General features: G+C 44.7%; 1 protein-coding gene across 4 annotated transcripts in view; it reads left to right on the top strand.

Moving 5' to 3' along the window:
- Positions 1–20,715, top strand: part of LOC138472131 (Golgi integral membrane protein 4-like) — a 439,726-nt gene that overhangs the window by 331,351 nt on the left and 87,660 nt on the right. For all 4 annotated transcript variants that reach the window (XM_069610136.1, XM_069610138.1, XM_069610137.1 and 1 more), the window contains 2 exons: positions 4,531–4,595; positions 8,532–8,699. In XM_069610136.1, the coding sequence (XP_069466237.1) occupies positions 4,531–4,595; positions 8,532–8,699 (233 nt within the window). The remainder of the gene's footprint in view (positions 1–4,530; positions 4,596–8,531; positions 8,700–20,715) is intronic.

Genomic DNA, 20,715 nt, shown 5'->3' with positions numbered 1-20,715 from the left:
GGCAAGGGGAGCCAGTGAGGCTGGACGAGGGCTGGGGTGATGTGTAATGTCTGGGGAGAACAAGTCAGGCTGTTGTGCAGTTGGGTAGTCCAGTGAGGAGAGCAATCCCATAGTCCAGCTTGGACAGAACTGGTGCTTGGACTGCGGAGTGGAAGTCGTATAGGGAAATGCAGTGTCTGATCTTGCGTGGAAGATTGGTTTGGTAGATTGCATGCTTTGCAACAGCAGCTATGTGATTGTGGGTTGTCTGTGGTGAGTTCTTTGATCTAGGGTGAAGAGGAGGGACAGATCAGATGTCAGAAAACACACAGCGTGCTAGTCTTAAAGAGATGGATTGCAAATTACCAACCGATCACAGAAATAGGTTTGTTATAAGCCAATAATTGTTCTAATAGTTTGGTGATTTTATAGCAACGCAAAGCTGGTATGACAGACGTTCCAGGGTGGCTTTGAACCACCAACCTTTCAGACATCAGCCCTTTGCGGTAACAGCCACAATATCTGCTGGGAAAACTGCTTCACTCCTTCGGGCCTAGCATACAGAGTTTCACACCTAAAACGAGACGCCTACCACAAGGGAGATGCAAGACTTTGCAACCCTAAGAAGCACACAATGCAGTTTCAAAATCCACCAGATTAGAGATACAAACACACCCAGAGGTTCCAGATCACCAGAGGACCCTTTAAAATATGCTATCGCAGGTAAGGAATGCATCATGTGCAAAGCGAGACAGCCATTCTTGGGCCAAAGATATGCTCTTAAATGGTTACTACTGAGAAAGACAGATCAGAAACGAAACTGATACTGATTTTTTCTTTACCAAGGATTCCCGGCCTGACGGGGAATATTCATGAGCATGTGAATCCATGCCAGACCCATGCTGAAGAACCACAGTTACAGGTAAGTAACTTGTTGCATCCGCTGCAAGGTTTGTACAGAGTGACAGTAGAGCATCCATTATTGAAAGGATTTTATTTGTCTGGAAGGAGAGACAAGTTTGATCCTCATTTGAACCCAAAGGAATCATTGTAGGAGGAAATGGCAAACTCATGCCCACTATCGGTCATACTGTGAGAAAGTTCAGACGCAGATGCCAGCTGTGCAAGGTAAGGGCTAGCAGACATGTTGGAGACAACAACATTGTGAAAGTTGGTGGATGTGGGTCCCGAAGAGTTTATCCTCCGACTGTGGCATAGATTAAGTAATGAACTGTTGTTGTTGATAGAGGGAGAGCCAAACATGGAACTTTCCTCAAGCGGGAGATTTTCCAATGGGATTTCCCTTAGTTCAAGCAGAGCAGCAGACTCCATAAGAAATCCTGTAATTTTGGGTTGAGAGTTTGCAAGAGATTGAATGTTGTCTTTTCGACCTTTCCTGTCTTTCTTAGGACAGGGCGTTCATTAGGGCTGTCGGAATTAGTTGCAGGGCTTGGTGCGCATTTTCCCATGTTGGAGACCCGCTGTAAAACCCGTACCGGGTCTGGTTTTTAGTTTACAGATATAAAGTGGCAGTGGTATGGCACAAGGACAATCGGAGACCCAATGAGATGCATACCGCTCCAGGAGGAACCAATGACTGTACACTTGACCCCATTGGATTGGCAGTAGGATGCGTGTGTGAGGTAAGCCAGTCCTAGATGGCTAACTCGGCAAGCTGGGGGAAAACACTCACCCTCTACTCCCCACACACCCAAACAGCAAACGCTCAACACACTCAAGGCCCCAAAGCCACGTCGGCCACATGGCAAGACCCACCTCCAAGTAATCTCACAGGGGGAATCGCTGTGGTCTTCGTAGGGTCACATGCAATGGGGCACCGTAGAATAAACTTGCAAAGGCTTATAAGAGCAGCCACTGGGTGTCTCTACAGTTTTCACTTCTACGCCACTTGCGGCAACAAAATGCACCTCCGCAGTGGGTCTCCTCTTCGAAACACTGACAATTGGAAAGTTAGAGGAATGGGCCTAATGGCGCCAAGCCGTACCGTTCTCAATACTCGGGCATCAACAGAAACAGCTGCTTGAGACATCTATTCCACAATGAGTTTTGCACCAACATTAGTTCATGAGATTAACAGGTTGTAAAACCTCATAACTCAAACCCATCACCCACCCGCTTCACATCTTCAGTGTAACCTCCAACACCACACAAAAAGAGCTTCAAAACATACCAGTTTCCCCACACATAATACTGCCCTGTTACCACTTGTCTACCCTAATTGTTCTGTCCTGAAAACCTTTGAACCATGCAAAGCACTCTGAGACTCGTTGAGTAAGGCAGGCACTGAACAAAATTCAATTAAATGAAAGCATTCCAGACTGAATTACTTTAGGACCCATGATAGCGGTAACTCCTTTAGGCAGGTAACACTGTCCGTACTCCATCGCAGCCACTTCATATGCAGCAAGCACTGACGTAGAGATCTGTGCGAGCTAAGGGGGTCTTGTGGCTTGTGAGGAGAAGAGGTTCTTGTCTGGCTCTTGGGGCCAAATTCAAGTCACGGCAGGGAAACCGCCACGTAAAAACAGGAGAAGAGGTGGCCTGTCAGGATTCTTTTAGGACAGTGGATTGAGTAATGGGGCTAGAGGGGAGAAATGTCTGGGTAACAGAAAAAGGTGCAGAGGAGAGAAAAGTGACTGAAGGGTCCCCAGGGAGGGAAAAGGCTGTGGTGGCACTTGGGCCGGAAGGGGGGGGAGAAGGGTGTAGGGCTGGCATTCTATGGATGGTGGCGCAGGGAAAGTGGGACAGAAAGGGGGCTGGCGGTACTCCTGGCGAGGGGAAAATTGGGGATGCTGGTGTTGGGAAGGGAGGAGTGAAAGAGGGCTGGTGGTGCTTGGGATAAGGTGAGGGATTTGTGTATAGTGGCATGGGGAAGAGAGAGGGAAAGGGGAACGGCAGTGCCAGTGACTCAAGGGTGGAGGAAGCGGGGAAAGGGTGACATTTAGAAAGCACTTGTAGCAGGCTTCAAAGTCATTGCCACTCCGCTCCACTCCCCCAACACCACAACAGAAAATGCTTACACTCCTGTCCTGTCCTGCCCAACCAATGAATGAATGAATGAATGAGTGGAGGAGACGGGACATGATTTCAGGCAACAGCACACCTGTACATGCCATGAAGTAATGGGTGTTTTTTTTATTTTATTACTTTTTGTATTTGTGAGAGGTGAAATAGGGCAGCAGGTGTAACTCGTGGTTGGGCCAGAACCCCAGTTTTCTTATCTAAGGGGGTCAGCAGTTAGGGGGGTGGGAGGGGGTAGGGTGTGGAGAAAGAATTTCCACATGGCAGGTGCGGGTGACTTTCGGCTGCTAGGTGACTGTGCCAGTGCTCGGCAGAGGCTGCAGACTGGCTAGGGGGAGCTAGGCAGTCTGTCTGTCTGTCTGTCTGGCTGTCTTGGCCCTGGCACCAATAGAAATCAGGCTGGCGGCATACAAAATCTCCCAGCAGGTGTGCTCATCATGCACGACTCAGGCTAGCTCATGCCTCGCCGGGCTCGACTCTACACTAAGCGTGCAGCCGAGAAAGCATATATTCCTGTAAGTACTGGAAGCGTAACTCGGTGCATATGCTGATCAGGCAGTCACCCAAGCCCTTTTCCCCAAACCACTGCAGGTTTTTTAATGTAAACAAAAACTCTTGAATGCAGGGACACAGTTCGTGGGGACACTCAGTGAAACTGACACACCTGGTCACCCTAGTCAGGAGCCGATTATGTCCGTAAACTCGCACTACTGTAACCCCACTCCTACTTGAGCATGTATAAACATGCACACACTTGGCACTTCACACATAATCTTCTGTTACAGTACACATGTGTACCTATGTACACACAGATTCACTGTGCGCATGCTATTGCAAATGGTCACATTTTCACATGTAACCACACACAGTTGATTCAAAACTGCACACTAGTGCTACTGCTCACGTACATTGTGTGATTAGTGTATACACTTCTGTCTTTGTTCACTTGTATATACGTTTGATGTGCAAGTGTGCAGTGCCATGTGTATGTTTTTCCACACAAGTGTAACTGTGCAGATGCTTATCCCTTTGGGCTCACTTTTGCTGGTTTGCACACACTAACTGCACAAGTATGTTACTCTGCATACATTTATAACTATGTTGCCTCCTGCTACTAGTATCGCAAATTTTTGTAACTTTACACATACTTGTTACACAGTTTTGTTGCATTACACTTTCTTGTATACAATAAAACTATTTTGATAAAAATACATTGTCTTGTTAAGTTAGTACTTGTTCAATGTTGCAGAGGTTTACTGTAATCCACCCACTCTTGTAACTGTGCTCAAAGTTCTATTACTCTGCGTATACTTTTTTTATTCACTCATACTTTCATAACTTTACTGCACATACTTTCATTGAAATTAGCAATTTGTGTAATTGTACAACTTTCATACTTGACAAACCCTTTTGTGTATACAATCCCTATGCTATGACTTGCTAACCCATGTGTAGAGAGGCCCTCTGTTTGTCAGGTTTGCACTGTAATTGTCGCTTTCTGCCCCTCAGATGCAGGGATGATCGACCGAGAAGAGGATCCAGCGCGACGCAATCACATTGCGCAGGAGCCAATGGTAAGAGGTGGCAGTGAGAGATGCCAACATCTCGCCTTCGTTTTTATTGGTTCCTTATGCAGCTCATGGTCCTAGTTTGAAATAGAAAGGTTTTGACAGCCAGGAAGGGTTTGACTGCACTTCATGAAAGCTGTTTTTGGCTTCGCTGCTGCTGGATGCAAAGTTGCCCACTGTCTCATTCTCGGGCCAAGAAGAGCATTATTTTCCATGAAAAATGTATTTTAGCCTGCTTTTTTTTATGGAGGGGATCGTGCCTCACACTCTCCAAGGGTTGTAAAAATATCTTCTAGTAAGTTTATTTATAGGCTCGGCTAGGACGAGGAGACTTGTATAACATAACTTTCCTGATGTACAAACCCACCCCACAATTCTGGGCAAGAAACTCGGGTGTATCTCAATATTCGATATGAATTTAGAGGAATAGAAACAATTTCACACACAGGCTGATTTACCCCGTGGAAATACCTACAATGTTATAGGCTGAAACACATTGGTTAATCAAACTAACTTTCCTTACCTGTATGAATATCTCTACAGATTTACACCCAGTGTTCCTTTCCCGTCTCAAATATATTTCTCTAACGGAAACTACACAAAGGCTATACCATTTAATTCACTGATACCATTGCTGCTTTTCTGCCGCGCATGTATTTACGGACCTGAATTAATTTCAACAGCACTTGATTTTCTACAGTATCAAAACCAATATGGTATTGGAGAAATGACTGGAACTGCCGACATTTAAAGACTAACATCCATTCTGTTTCGCTCCCCTCCATAAATGTGGGGTTGTGAATGTATTGGCTATGCACAGGTCATTTTAATGTAGATATTGGCCAGTTTAAATATGACTTGCACAGGTTTGAATTTGGAAAACAATGCTCAGGTTTTTTGTTTCTTCTGCTGTGAACATACATGTGGGCTGTCTTCTCAGAATATTAATGTGTAGTTCTCATTGAACAAGTGGGGATAACTTTAAATATACGTGTGTGTATGTGTGTGTGCGCAGCTTTAATTACACATGCATGTAAAGCTTTTCACTAAACGTGTGTTTTGCTTTCACTCTATACGTTTTTAATGTGCATGTGTGTGTAGTTTTTAATCTCCATGTATGTCTGGGCTAGAAATTTACTAACCCACAGTAACGGGTACCTGATTGGATTTTTTTTTTTAAAAAAAAAAAAAACCTTTCGGATTACACAAGACAGTCTGTGCATTTAAAGATAGCTGAGTGCAGGGTTTCACATGTATCACTATTTTCTATGAAAAGGATATATTCTCTGTGCTCATTTCGGTTTTCACAAACCTATCGTTTATGATTGTACTTAACCTAGGATTCCGATCTCATGATATCACATGAGGTGATAGCATGTCGAGATTGCATTATGACCTGTGTGAAGATATCTGCATGAGCAAGGATTCTTTTTTTGGCGTGCTTAAGTTTACAAAAACAATTGTGCATTAAGTTGCACCAAAATTACATTCAGTTTTTACTCTCGCGCCTAAATACAAAATGCATTGGGCTTTAGAGAAATGACACGTCACTATATATTCAATGTAGGGGGGAAACACGGGGTATGGTCTCCAACAGCACCTGGGTCCTTGTCTCATTACCATTTTCCTTGATTCCCAGCCCCTTTTTATTCCCAGACTTTTCCCATCGAAAGCACTCTGGGCAATTTGGTTTTACATTTGGGGGCTTATTTACCCATTAAGTTTCTGTAGGGGCTTCTCTCTCCAGCCTGCCTGCAAACCGGTCTCCAAAAATGTTTCAGCTCCCCCCAGCCATCTACAGTTGTATTCCTCCAATCTTCAATGTTACTCTCCCCATATTAAGTTCCAATATAAACCTGTCTGTTCTGTGTGCATGCAATTATATCTCTTTGGAATTCCCCCCAGCCTTCTTGTGTCTTGTGTGGTGTTACCAGTCTCATGACACAGGCAGGAGGACCTCACTCGAACTGAAACAAATGGCATTTTAAGTTTTATGGCTTAACTTCTGACTTGCATTTGTAAAAAGATTATTCAAACTAATCTCACTGTAATCTGTAGATCAGTGTGCACAAATAAAAGCGCCTCCTGTCTCCGCACAATGCATATAAGCAGAAACACTCTATTTTTCCATTTATCTCAAAATCTTTCCCAGACACCGCAGAAGAATTTTGTGTGTGGTAAAGATCTATTTCCTACCTACAATCTGCAACTAATTGTGTGTTTTGAACATGTTCCGTCAGTGATTTTTCAAAGGATTACAGTTTTGATTAAAATTGCACACCAAATATCCTTTCTTCAGTTTGTAAATGAATAAGATGCTAACTTCGGCCACAAGATCACACCCAGCACCTTCTCGCTCTTAATATGAAAACGTTTGAATGCAGGGGTTCTTTTCCAGTGTACAGAATATTGGATAACAGTCCTGTAATATTTAACTAATGGATTTTGAGGCCTAGGGTATGATATATTTGACAGGTCTCTTTGAAGTTTCTCCATGAAGTCAGCCATCTGGCAATATCCAAGAGCTTAATGTGAAATCCAGTTTAAACTCGTGAATGCAGTACTACTGTGTGGCCTCTTATCTTGTGACTACATCCCTGGACTGGGGCTAGGCCTTGGAAATGTTTATCTTCAAACAGTTTCAAGTTACTCCAAAGCTACATCTAGCAATATGTCCTGCCGTTCCATTTTGAGTTTTTTAAATAATACACATTGTGATTTGAAGTGACGTATATGCAGTGCAGAGTAAAAATAGACTTTTCTGTGGGACATTTTACATTCTTTTAGTTAACATGAAGCAACATGCACATTTTTTTTTAATTGTGTTTTATTCAAAAACGTAGATTTTTCACAATGCGATCCTTTAATAAAATTACATGTTTGCAACACAAATTAATTTTTCTTCTATACAGAGAATCAAGGAACGTAGGCCTTGTGATGAAATCAGACTTTTATGTTGGTGTCCTGTTCTCCAAAAAACATTGAGTCTGGTGAATTCTTTTGGGATTTAAATGCACTCTTTTTCATGTGTACAGTTTTTGATTTTCCCGTACGTTTTCTTAGATACTAATGAGGCAATAGTTGATGAAAAGAGTGAATTCCAGTCATGTCTTTAAAGTATGAAAACAGGCCTTTCTTTTTACACCATCAGTTTCCGGCCTGTCTTTAACCTTGACAATGAACTGTATTGGAAAGGACCTTTTAAAATGGTCCCAGAAGAGACATCCTTTTATCATGGAATTGAGCAAAAGGCACAATCCATTAGGAAGCATACTTCGACAAATGGCACCTCCCTTGCTCTTTCAGAAACTTCACTTCATTTCAGGCCATTATCAGAGCTTTATTTTCTATTGCAGGGTCCACGCCCTCTTGGTGGGGGCTATTGGGGATCTTTTACTGGCTTATTGACTAAACACAGACGTCTGAGTTGAAGGTCTTAGTGGATGTCCAAGTTGGGGGTTATCAGGAGGTCAATAAACAGAAAGCATATATGGTCAGCTGTAAAGTAATTTCAGCACAGTACCGAATAGGCATAAAAATAAAAATCTGTGTGCTTAGCATGCTCTGAGCAAATTGTTGGCAAGTGCAAGAGAGGCTAACTGAAATTGGGCACAACATATAAACTGGTCACTCCGGCACCTTGCTTTAAACACAAAGTTTAATTCTAGTTCCTGGAGGTGATCTCGTTGGCAGCATGTGCGCTGAGCACATTGTTGGAATTGTGCAGGGAGCAGAGTTGTAGGCAGTGGTTCATCATACAAGCAGGAAGAGTCAATAAATATGATATGTGGATCCTATGCTGAGCCCGACATGCCCTCCTGTCTGTAAACCTCCATATTTGCCTATTGTTCCATCAATATCTTTGCCTTTTGTGGTTCATTTCTGCATCAACCCTCACCCAATGGTCTATCTCCCCCTTCTGCTCTCACCCCAATTACCCAGATGCCAGAGGACGTGGCTGATCCAGCACAGGACCCCAACAACCAGGGAGAGGATGAGTTTGAAGAGGCGGCACTGGAGAGGCCAGCCTTTGCTATGAAGGCACCAAGAGTGGACCGAGGCAAAGGGTCCAACCAACCTGTCGGAGAAGAACCTCCCAAGAAATCGAAGGTATGGGGGACAGTCTCCAATGGCAACCTGGAAGCCTGTTGGCTATGATTCAGCATATAAATGGTTAGGGTAATGCATGTGAATTTCACTTCTAACTTTCTTCCACGATCGGACCACTTGGGTTTTAAGCTTTACATTTGGGAGTAATGCTGGACTCAAAAGACTAGGCCTCCATATATTCCCTACATGGCTGCACCACACGCCCCTCACCTGTCTCTCCTTCTGGAAGAGAAATTGAATTACAGGACTTCCTGTGAGGGGCCATTTTCAGTCCAAAGCATGTTTTAGCAGTTTGCCTGTAATGAGAGGTCCGCCCACAGTCCGGCTGACCATAATAGATACAATCTTTGAGATTTCAATTTACCAGCACCTGGCTGTATTTTAGAAGTTAGAACGTTGCTTCCTTGTGATTAGAACTGTTTGTCTAGATTGTAATTGCATATAAATCAGGAGCTGCCACTAAGATCAGAACAGCACTGCTGCTAGAAAAACATACTATTTAGATTGTTGCATTTGACTGTCTAGATTTATATTTACATCGTTTCTGTACTACAAGCCGCTTTCATTGCAATGGCACGTGTGTGTGCATTTAAAGCTGGTTGTATACAAAGTGTCTGAACCACGCTGTTCCTGAGGTTCGGAATCTTTCGTTTTCAAATTTGCCATCTGCATTTGTAGGCTATTCTCTGGGTGGGACAAACTGCATGTCCCATCGGCCCAAGCACCCTATTTGTCTTGTTCCAGGCACACCAGCGCCGGCACACCAGGACAATCCAGTCGGCGCCGGAAGTGTCGCTGCCTGCCAGTTGGAGGTGGACCCGGAACGCTGGCCACCTCTTACTCCACCAGACTGTACTATGGGGTGCTTTTCTGAGTGAAAACTGCTTTTAGCAGCTGAAACTGCGCCAAGAAAGGCTAGTAGAAAAATACTTAGCCAAGGCGCTCGATGCCATCACGTTAATAAAGAGAGACCCATTACAAATGCAACATCCCCTGTACCTCTTTTGATGACTTCAGTGCGTACCGCAAACTGTGACAATGTATATACTGATGCTGTTACTAACTTGGAAGATGTTGCCAGTGCAAATACAGCCTATCATGCCTCACGACACAATCTGCACACAACGGATCAAAATTCATAAGACTCAAAAATCTCTCTCCCTTGTTGGAACTAAATGCCCTGATGGACGAAACAAAATAAGCCTATTACCAAGTTTGTAGAGGGAGGGTGATCAAAATATCCCACTTGAACACCTGCTCACTAAAAAAGCATGCCATAGATGTGCATGATTATATCCAGGAAAATGGCATAGTTATGTGTGTGACAGAAACTTGACTGAAGGATTCCAGTGGACCACACATAAACCTGGCCACTGAACCAGGCAACAGTTTCTTTGGGGAAGATCGCATACAGAGCACTGTAGGTGAGGTTGCTTGCCTTGTTAAATCTAAATTGGAAACCATTGAATCTCCCATCAGCTGTGAAGTCTGTCACCTGAAACTTCTACCAAACAATAACTTCTGTATTAATGTAATCCTGATATACTGCCGACCAGTAGCTATATTTGACTTTATTTAAGACTTGATACACTTGCTTAGTCCTCTCAATAAACCAAACAGTGCCTCCATCTTAGTTGGGGACCTGAACTATGAATTAAATAACTTTGAAGACAAAAAAGCCAGAGAGGTATAAAAATCATTAACATCTATGGACTTCCAAATCCTTAACTTCGAGCCCACCCATTCAGGAGGTAATAACCACAACGGGTTTGTGGCAAGAAATATCACCATGGAAATTACTAAAACCAAAGCCTGTCCATGGTCTGACCACTCCTTTATGGAGTGTTGCATCCATCTGCCAAATACACATGAACAATTCCACCCTGTGCCAAAAAAAGTAACTAGTAAGAACTTTAAAAAGGTCAATCTGGAGGAATTTGATCTACAGCTGAAGGAGATTCTGGCTCTGCCCCACAACTCTGACCCCTTGAGGCCTTGGTCTCCCCATACAATTATCAACTAATCCACTATTTGGATGCAGTTGCCTCTTTTAAATCCATATGGATCAGAGACAGCATTCATGGTTCTCCCTGCATTAAAAAAATTAATTAAAAAAGACAGGTGGAACGGACATTGGGGGGGGGGGAGAAACACGGGAAAACAAGGAAATCTGGAAATCGTTATCTAAAACCTATGGAAAACAAATTCATGCGGCAAGATACAGCAAGCGTTTGTAGATAAGATCACTGCCGCCCGTAAGAAAATCTCCACCTCTCTACTAAAGGACAGTCCCTGTCCCGTCATGACATCTAACATTAAATCTGTCCCAATTTCTGCTTTCTCCTTTTCTTGCAGATCAATAGACGAAATGCTAGAGATTCTTAAACTTATGCCCCCGAAATCTTGTCCCACAGAGATTTTTCCACCTAAATTCATTCTACATAAAACCACATATTTTTGCCCCTTTTCTGGTACGCTTTGTGAACTCTTCTTTTGCCTGAGAATGTTCCTTACATCATCACACTTAGGTTTTTTTGATGGAGGTGTTATTTCTAACTTTTAAGCCTAAAAGTTTCAAGTCATTTTAGACCCATTACAAACCCACTTTCCCCTCTGAAAGTCATAGATGAAGTTGCTACATTGCAGTTCAGGCAACATTTCAAAAAACTCTAATATCCTTCATCTAAAACAATCTGGCTTTCAAGCTCTGCACGGTGCTGAAAGTGCCTTGCTGGATCTTCAGATGCAGATGTTTCACATCCTCGACAAAAGCAAAACTGGTCTAATTCTTTTAGATCTTTCCGCGGCTTTTGATCTGTTAAATCACAAACACCTACTAAATTCATTGTCCACCTTTCGGGGGTGCTCATCTGCTCAAATGAAGCCACAAACTGGATCTGCTCTTTACTGAGCAACAGACCACAAAAGTGATGGGTGGAAGGTTTCGAATGAATCTAAACCACTGGCAATTGCTCTGGGCCAACCTTCCACACCACCGTTTTTTAGCCCGTCTGCGCCATTGCAAAAGGGGACCAGCCATGTGCAAATCAGTCAGCAGCTGCCGCCACCGAAGGTAGCAGCCCAGCCCGAACTGCTAGGCCAGGTCCCCACTGCACAGAAAACCAAGCAACCCCAGACATGTTTCGGCCTTGTTGGACCTCCTCAGTGAGGTGCAGCCTGGTTCCCTGTGGCGCAGCGAGCAAGGGACCCACGTCTGGGCATACCCTCTCTCACAAGGAGAAACAAACTGACCACAAAAGTGATGGGTGGAAGGTTTCGAATGAATCTAAACCACTGGCAATTGCTCTGGGCCAACCTTCCACACCACCGTTTTTTAGCCCGTCTGCGCCATTGCAAAAGGGGACCAGCCATGTGCAAATCAGTCAGCAGCTGCCGCCACCGAAGGTAGCAGCCCAGCCCGAACTGCTAGGCCAGGTCCCCTCTGCACAGAAAACCAAGCAACCCCAGACATGTTTCGGCCTTGTTGGACCTCCTCAGTGAGAGAGGGTATGCCCAGACGTGGGTCCCTTGCTCGCTGCGCCACAGGGAACCAGGCTGCACCTCACTGAGGAGGTCCAACAAGGCCGAAACATGTCTGGGGTTGCTTGGTTTTCTGTGCAGAGGGGACCTGGCCTAGCAGTTCGGGCTGGGCTGCTACCTTGAGTGGCGGCAGCTGCTGACTGATTTGCACATGGCTGGTCCCCTTTTGCAATGGCGCAGACGGGCTAAAAAACGGTGGTGTGGAAGGTTGGCCCAGAGCAATTGCCAGTGGTTTAGATTCATTCGAAACCTTCCACCCATCACTTTTGTGGTCACTTTACTGAGCAACAGGCAGTCACCTGTCATCCAATGCCGAGTCAATCACGTGCAGCGTCCCTCAAGGTGCTGATGTGTCTCCCACCTTTTTCAATCTATATATGAGACCACTGTGTATAGTTTGTAAAACAGACGTGCAAGGATGTCAATAGGTCACAGACTACACTCCACGCCTTATGGAGTTGAGTTGAGATTATGCAACTGACACTGTCCAAGTTGATTACATTTATGGCCTCCTAAAATACTGCAAGTCTCTAAACTGGATGTTTGTTTTATTTGCCTGTATAGCGCACCGAACCCAGGGGTATCTGGGTGCTTTTCTTGGATACAACAAAGTTACTACAATGATGCAGACAAATAGTCATGGAAATAATCATAGATATGAATATATACAAGATTGGAAGATATACAAAATGTACGAAGGTTCATAACAAGGCTCGTGGTGGGCTAGAAAACGGCCAAAGGCGACTGGCTAGAGGGGTGTTTTAGAGCAAAGGGCAGAGTCCGTTCAGTCATGGGAACACAAGTGTAGAAGAGGTAGTTGGTTTGTTGGATCAAACAACCATGCTTTTACTTTATTTCGGAATATGAGGAATATTGAGTCTGTCCTTGGAGCAAGCAGGAGTTTATTCCAGGACTTGGCCACCAATACCGGAAAGCTGGAGCCTCCATCTTTACGGAGTTTGAATTTAGGTATGTTGAGGCAGTGGGCATAGCTAGCTCTAGTAGGTCTGATAGACTGTTTCCTAGTAAATTTATCTACTAGGTATTTAGGGGCTGAATTATTTAGGCATTTATGGGTGTTCATAAATGTTCTAAAGGTGATCCTGTCTTGGATTGAGAGCACTTGATGTCCCTTCTGATTTGCGGAATATTTAAGGCCGTTCTAAGTGCGTTGTTTTGCAATACTTGTAACTTGTGGAGGTTCCTCTGGCTCGTACCAAGGTATAAAGTATTACAATAGTCCAGTTTGGACAGTATAAGCGCTCTTGCAAGGGGAGTAGAGCTGTTTGTGGACAGGAAAGGTCTACAGGCATTTATAAGTTTAGCTGTGTAGGCCATTGAGGGATGAGGTGTAGTTTGTTTGTCTTTGTATAGTTAGGGCGGAATCAAGGTAGAAGCCTAAGGTTTTGGCTTCTTTGTCAACTTTGATGAGATTACCGTCAATGTTAAAGGTAGAGTATTTGGGGCCTAGTTTGGGTCTTAACTTGTATCCAATGAGTAAAAGCTTGGTTTTATCGTCGTTGAGCTGGATTGTATTGTATGTCATTTAGGAGTGTGGAATCTGATTGATAGTCGCTTGAGAGGGTGATGAGAATTTATGTATCGTCTGCATAGTTCATGTATAATATGCCGAGGTTATCTAGATGATCAAAAAGGAGCTTCGTAAATATGTTATAAAGGGTAGGGGGGGACACATGAGCCTTGGGGGACTCCACATGTGATGGGGGAGGGATCCGCTGAAGCAGTGAGGGAGAAAACCCTCATTGATCTATCGGACATGAAGGAGTTGACCCATGCTGCAGCTTTGGTGGAGAAGGAGGCAGCTGTTATAAAGTGGTTAGTTAGGATGTTGTGGTCGACTAAATCGAACGCTGCCGAGAAGTCAGAGGAGTAGCGCAGGCTTTCTGTTTTCCCTCGCCTCATTCTTCTGGATTTTCAGATCCAAGAGGGTTGTTTCTGACCTGCATCTTGATCTAAAACCAGATTATCTGAGGCCTAAGAGGTTGTTGGTCGCAAGATGATTTTGATTCTGGACATATGCTGCCTTGCCTAACATTTTTAGGAGAAAAGGCACTGTAGTGATTGGTCTTAAGTTGGTAGGGATATTGGGGTCAAGGTTAGGTTTTTTGATGAGGGGCATAACCCAGGTGTCTTTGAGATTTTTGGGAACGATACAGGAAGCAAAAGAGGAGTTTATGAAGGATGTGATGAAGGGGGCGAATTCTTTGGCCCCTTCTTTAATGATTGAAGCTGGGCAGATGTCTCCTAGGCATCTGGACGGTTTGAGACTTTTAATGATGGCCTCTACCTCTGATGTAGTGACAGGGGTGAATTCGAAGGCTTTAATTTGATTAGGGGGTGTAGGGTGCTGGGAGCTTGGAGTAGGCAGTATAAGTTATCAGGTTTGGCCGTGGTCGCCCAACTGGATTTTTTTTATTTCAATTTTAGATTGCAGCAGTGCTATTTTGTTAAGTAGTGCCTTTTGGATGTTTGTACGCCAAAGGGTGTCCTTATTACTAGAGTCTGGGGGGGGGGGTGATGGGAGTTTCCAGTTCTTTGAGGATGTTGAAAAGCTCCTTGGTGCTGGATTTAGCATTGAGGATTATGTTGTAGTTTCCCTTTTAGTTTCTAAGATGTCAGTTTTGCATACAGTAGATGCTGAAGGTTTTTTTTCTCAAACAACTATGCAACTCTTTTAGCTTTATGTAAGGTTTCAGCTCTGAGGAGAATCATTTATTGAGGTGTGCCAGTGGTTTGGCTTTCCTTAGTTTAATTGGAGCTAAATGGTCGAGGGCCTTAAGTAGGCTCTGGTTGAGTAGGTCAACCATTACAGATGAATCTATGTCAGGCGCAAGCTGTTGGTGGGTGATGGGTTTGAGTAGGGGAAGAATGCTTTCTAATGCGATTAGACGGTTATTGCTGGTTAATGCTGGTGGGGCTTAGAGGTTCTTAGGTGTTGCTTGTTTAGAGTCATGTATTGCAGTTGAAGTCTGCTATCCAATCTAAGATTCTGCCTTTATACTGTGTAGGGTCAGATATGCGCAATGTGAAGCCTAATTCTGATAGTGTTTTAGATGGCCAAGGCGTTGGTATCTGAGTTGTCCAAAAGGCCAAGATTCAAGTCGCCTAGTAGCAGGATTTGTGATCCAGGTTTGGTGTTTTGTGTGAGGAGGTCTGTGATGTCTTCCTCAAAGGAGGATAACTGACACGGAGATCTGTATAGAGTGTGGATGAGTAGTGTCCTCTCTGCGGAGAGAGGGAGTTTTATAGTAAGAAGTTCCCCAGAGGGGAAAGTTGTACTCGTACTTTCTCTGATAGCGAGTGAGTTGTTGGCAATAATAGCTACGCCACCACCTCGCTTGATGGTTCTGTCGGTTGTGGAGATATAATCGTCTGGAAAAGCTAGCATGAGCACAGGACCTGCAGCAGGATGAAGCCACATTCCTGTGACAGCTAGAAAATCTAATTGATTGGTGGTGATGAGGTCTGAGATGTCAAGAGTATGAGCAATTAGCGATCTAGCATTAATCAGAGCCCCTTTTTATAGTGGCAGCTTCGGGCTGAGAAGGCAATGCAACGGTAGTCTGCAGCAGATTTTGTATTATAGGGGGCGAGTGAGTACACTGTTCTTTGCTAGTGGTGCTGGAGTTATTAAGCATTCAGGTCTTAGATTGTGATCAGTGATTAGTTGAGGTGCGGGCGCCGAGTGTTTTGTTCCTACGAGCGTAGAGCAAGGTAGGGACATAGGGATCTGTGCTGTGGCAAGCATACTGGGGCTGGGGTATAAAGAATGGTTAGAATTAATTTTGCTTAGGTCTTGGAGTACTAGTGCGGTGGTATGTGTATATGGGCTTATTACACCTATGGTAGCAGTGATGTGGAAGAGGATCAAAGAGCAGATGTGGAGGATGCTCCACCAAGTGTAGAGGGTACTCCACCAGGTTGTCATAGAGGAAATGATGGCGCTTTATATAAATGGCTAAGATTGGGCTTCCTGATATAAACTGGAGCGTAGGGTGTGAACGAGGGAGCCAGCGTAGCTAGAGAAAGGTGACACTTTCTCTAACTGAGAAAGTGTCACCTTTCAAATAGAGAGAAAGGCTAAAAGCGGCAGAAGACGGGCACATATGGTCTCAACAAAAGGTAAAATGTGGCAGCTAATGCAGATAGTGTGACGGACTGTATGTAGCAGTGGTCATGCATGTGTGTCATATGGACATACTAAATGTGCAGTTTACGAATATTCGCATGGCAAAAGCAACATCTTAAACAGATATCCCAATGTTCTGGAGCCAAAGTTATCAGCACATAGTTATCAGCCAATGTTAACACATAATCAACACACAATAAGAAACATGGTTTCAGAAAATAGCACAATAAATGCGGCAGAAAGAAAAGATAAAGTGGCAGGCTCTTTGCAGCAGCAGGCAGGTAGGCACAGAAGTTAACATATACTAAATTAGCATAGTGAGAACAGTAGAAAGAACAGATGTGACAGGCTATATGCAGACGGGTGGTAACATATAACCAAGAGACATGGTGCGCACTGCGATTAATACAGTAAAGTGACCAAGTGTCAGCGGCGGAGTCCAAGGAGATGAAGCTGGCGACGGCTGAAACATAAGGTACCCGATACCTTAGTCCAAGATATACAGGCAGAGGCGCAGTTGGACAGACCTTGGGCGGGGTACATATGTTAACACCAGTACATATGCGCGGGTTAGTTTAGGCCGAGTCAGAGTAAATATGGCGAGCCTCAAGCGTTTTGTGGCAGGAGGTGCAGTGAGCTTCAACTGTATGTTGACGCAGACGTGGGCTGGCGGGGCTTAGCATCTCAAACAGGGAGCGACCAGTCAGAGGGGGTAGGAGAGAAGCAGGGGGTAAGGCCAAAGAGGGGTAGCTGCACTTGGTGCAGACAATCCGGATAACACGGCTAGATTTAGATGGTAGTGGTCAGAGGCAGAATCTCTGGCCGATGGTCGGAACGGCTCAGGACAGGTTCTGGACAGGTTGGAGCCTTTTAGTGAGAGCCGGCTAACAACTACCAGCTTCGATTGGAGTTATGGGAATGCACAGCCAATCTTGGTTGAGGCAGCAGCAATAGACGAAGATCAGCTGCAAGTGCGGTCTCAGAATTTCGGGGCGGCCATCTTTGCATTAACCCAGCCTTGTGGTGTGCAATGGAGGATAGGTGCACACGGGAGAACAGCGTTGTCCATTTTGGGTTCAGCAGATAAATGTGTCTTCTGGTTGAATGCAGCCTTGACGGATGCAATTACGGTGCGTTCCGTGTAGAAAATGGAGAAAAGCAGCTGATTGCAGTTGACGTGAGGTAAAGCCAGCTAGCTTACCTCGATGTGGGTAAAATGCTCCGGCCTGGAGGGCACTGCTCCTGCAGTGTTTGGGAGCTCCTGCTCCACCGGACGGCTCACAGACTAGGAATGATGTGTTTGACCGCCACAAAAACTGAATGAATGATTTTTGGCTCCACCCAGACTAGTGCCAAGTTAAGTACAGAATTTTCCCATATGAATATCGAACTGAACAGCATAAGTTACAGAGAAAGTGAACACGCTGGGGGTCTACATGAATGCCTCACTCGGTACGGAATCTCATGTTGATGGGATAGTAAACACGTCACAATAACATTTTAGAGTACTAAGACAAGTGAAACCATTACTGTCCCCAGGGCTTTAAGTGGGGTAAGAAATTAAAGCCCCCTCCACCCCCCATCCCCATCCGCTGACCTGGGTAAACAAAGGCAAAGTAACTTCCTCTGATGACCCTTCGCAAGGGGGGGATGAGCAGAGGTGTGGAGGGAGGTGGTGGGGGCTGTAAGGGGGGTGTCACCAGAGGCAGCTACAGTGACAGACGGAAGGGCAAGCCAGCTTCTGTCAGCTGCCTGGCCTAATGCCGGGTGCACCTCTCCCGTCACGACTGCGGCCGTGACAGTATAATGCATCCGCCAATGTTGTGGTGGGACCGGGGGGGGGGGGCCCAGGCAGGGCACCGGCTCAACCCCACTTTTAGGAGCCCCGGCAGGCTCTGGCCCAGTTAAAGCACTGACTGTCCCTCAAAAACTGTACATCCCTGATCAGAGCAATCATGTGTCGCCATGACTACTGAAATGCCTTACTGGCTGGTGCAAGTAGTAACTGCGTCAAGAGAATGCAGGTACTTCAAAACGAAGCTGTGCGGATCATCATCAATGAGATCCCTAGGAGGAAACGCCTCTCAAGCTAGGAGGAAGCTTCACTGGCTAAACATCACAGACAGAATTCACTTAAAAATCCTCTCATTTGGCCCATAGATGTCTTCATGGCAAACCTCCTGTTTACCTCGAGGAACAATTGAAAACATACCTGTCCCCCCCCCAAGACAACTTCGGTCCACCTCAGGCGGCCTACTGGCAGTTCTCAAGTCTAAGACAACCAGAGGTTTGGGGTTGTTGTTACCCTATCCTCACTGCTCAGGACTGGAACACCCTACCGTTAGCCCCTTGTCTGGAGAATTGTTACTTGGCCTTTAGGAAGTACTAAAATCACATTTGTCTGACTCCTCAACACAGCCTAAATCTAACTATCCAGTGTCAGGATCTGTTATGTAATGTTTTGTCTATTTCCCGTGTTCTTGTTATATGTAGCGCCCTGATGCTTGTGAGCTTTGGCGCTTTATAAATGAATTTTTTTTTAAATGGACCCACCAATGCTGAACATAAATATGACAACCTCAATCTAGGGGCCTATAAATGGGATGGCAATAGAATAGGGACACAGATGAACTGGCTATAGTTGGGGCAGAGTAAATTCCACTGTGGCGAAATTGTGCTGAACACAGACCAAAAATGTAAATGAATCTGTTTAGAATTAATAATTTTTTGTTCCCTGGATGTATAGAACACTGTACTGTAGATCTTGCTGCCTAGGAACACACACTCTGTATGTAGCACATCTTTTCAAAGTGTCTTTTGAAATGCCTGTTGCCATTGGGGTTTAGCTACAATGATGGTTTTTCCCCAGTTTCTGGGTCTTCGCTCTGTCTCTACCCTCTGGTATTTGAATACATCCAGTCTCTTTCCCCTCCAAACCCCCACCCCTAACTCTTGGTTCTTGACATTTATCTGATTCTTGTTTCTGGTCCTCACCTCCTGGTTTGTGTCCTCATGTTCGGACTCAAAGTGGCTTTGCTCGGTCCTAGTGGCTTGCATTTGTCGATTAACTCTCCTCGTCTGTATCCCGAGTCTGCTTTGCTTTAGCAGGAGCTCTCGTCTCACCCTCAATATTGCTCAGCAGCTCCACCTATGGGCCTCCCACCTGGGACTCTCCCCAGTTTCACCACTCACCCTAGCAGGTCAACAAGCTGACTCCCAATGGTACACTAAATGAAACCCCCTGAGTCTTTTCTTTTGGTCACAGGCCAGTTTACCAGACTCCCATCAGGGAAGACCGACTTTTGTGTCCTATGTTTTCAAGGGCACTTCATCGCCACTCTTTTTGCCTGTTGGATGCAGTGAGGAAGTATGAAATAAATTCACTGAGGGTTTGTGTTTGGGCTGCCTTTTTCCAAATGTTGGCATTTTTCCAGTTAGGCTGAGAAAGAAAGGACCTAGGCTAATTAGCCATCTGTGTGGGCCGCACTCCTATAATTCCCACTAGGGGTTAAATGTCTTGTCTCTTGTTTTTAGAAACAGTAAAGCCGAATTTCAAAATGTTTTTGATAAATTCATTTATTCATGAAAATTTCTTTGATGCTTGTAGTAAAAAATTGGTTAAACATCACCGATTTGTTTGCTGCTGAAAATGGCAAATGAAAAACCCTATGGCTAATGCATATTGTCAATAAACGTTACAATTTTAGCAACACAGGGTACCCACAGATGACAGAAAAACACGTAACACAAATGAGAGAGAACATTTCAGACTGTAAGTAACTTTAGCAAGTTTAACATGTTTGCATAGTATTTAAAGAGTAGTTCGTTAGTATCCAACCTGATTATTGTGGTTTTTTTTTTTAAAACATCACTGTTGTGGTCCCCCACTGCCCCCCCCCAGTTGTATCATGACTTGTTAGTGTAACTGGTCAAATAACAGGGAAAATGATTATATAGTAAAGTGTTCATTAAGATGCTTGGTGCTGTCTATAGTCTACAAGATTGTGCCTGGTGAAACACCCTCCTTCACCCTGTTATGGCACTGACCTGATGGCAGGTAACTTCCCTGCTCAGGGTCAGTGTAAATGTGCGGTCTTTTGTCTGCGTTCGCAGATCGCTGCATAAAATGAAGTATTGTGACACACGTAAATCGTCTTGCCGGAAGGTCTCTTGACTGTGTAAAACAGTATAGCTGCTGCCGACCCACTATTGGTGTAATACTTGCTTCAATGGCGTTCGGTGAAACTCTGAAGCTCTGTATGCAAGTTAGACGTTGCCGTGGCAATGTTTATATATAAGGCCGCTCGCTGTTAAGCGTGCCGGCCA

Source organism: Ambystoma mexicanum, chromosome 8 (genome assembly GCF_040938575.1).
Source record: "Ambystoma mexicanum isolate Mex_15411 chromosome 8, UKY_AmexF1_1, whole genome shotgun sequence".
Classification (NCBI taxonomy): Eukaryota; Metazoa; Chordata; class Amphibia; order Caudata; family Ambystomatidae; genus Ambystoma; species Ambystoma mexicanum.
The sequence above is the reverse complement of the archived record's forward strand: the minus strand, read 5'-3'. Positions and strand labels throughout refer to the sequence as shown.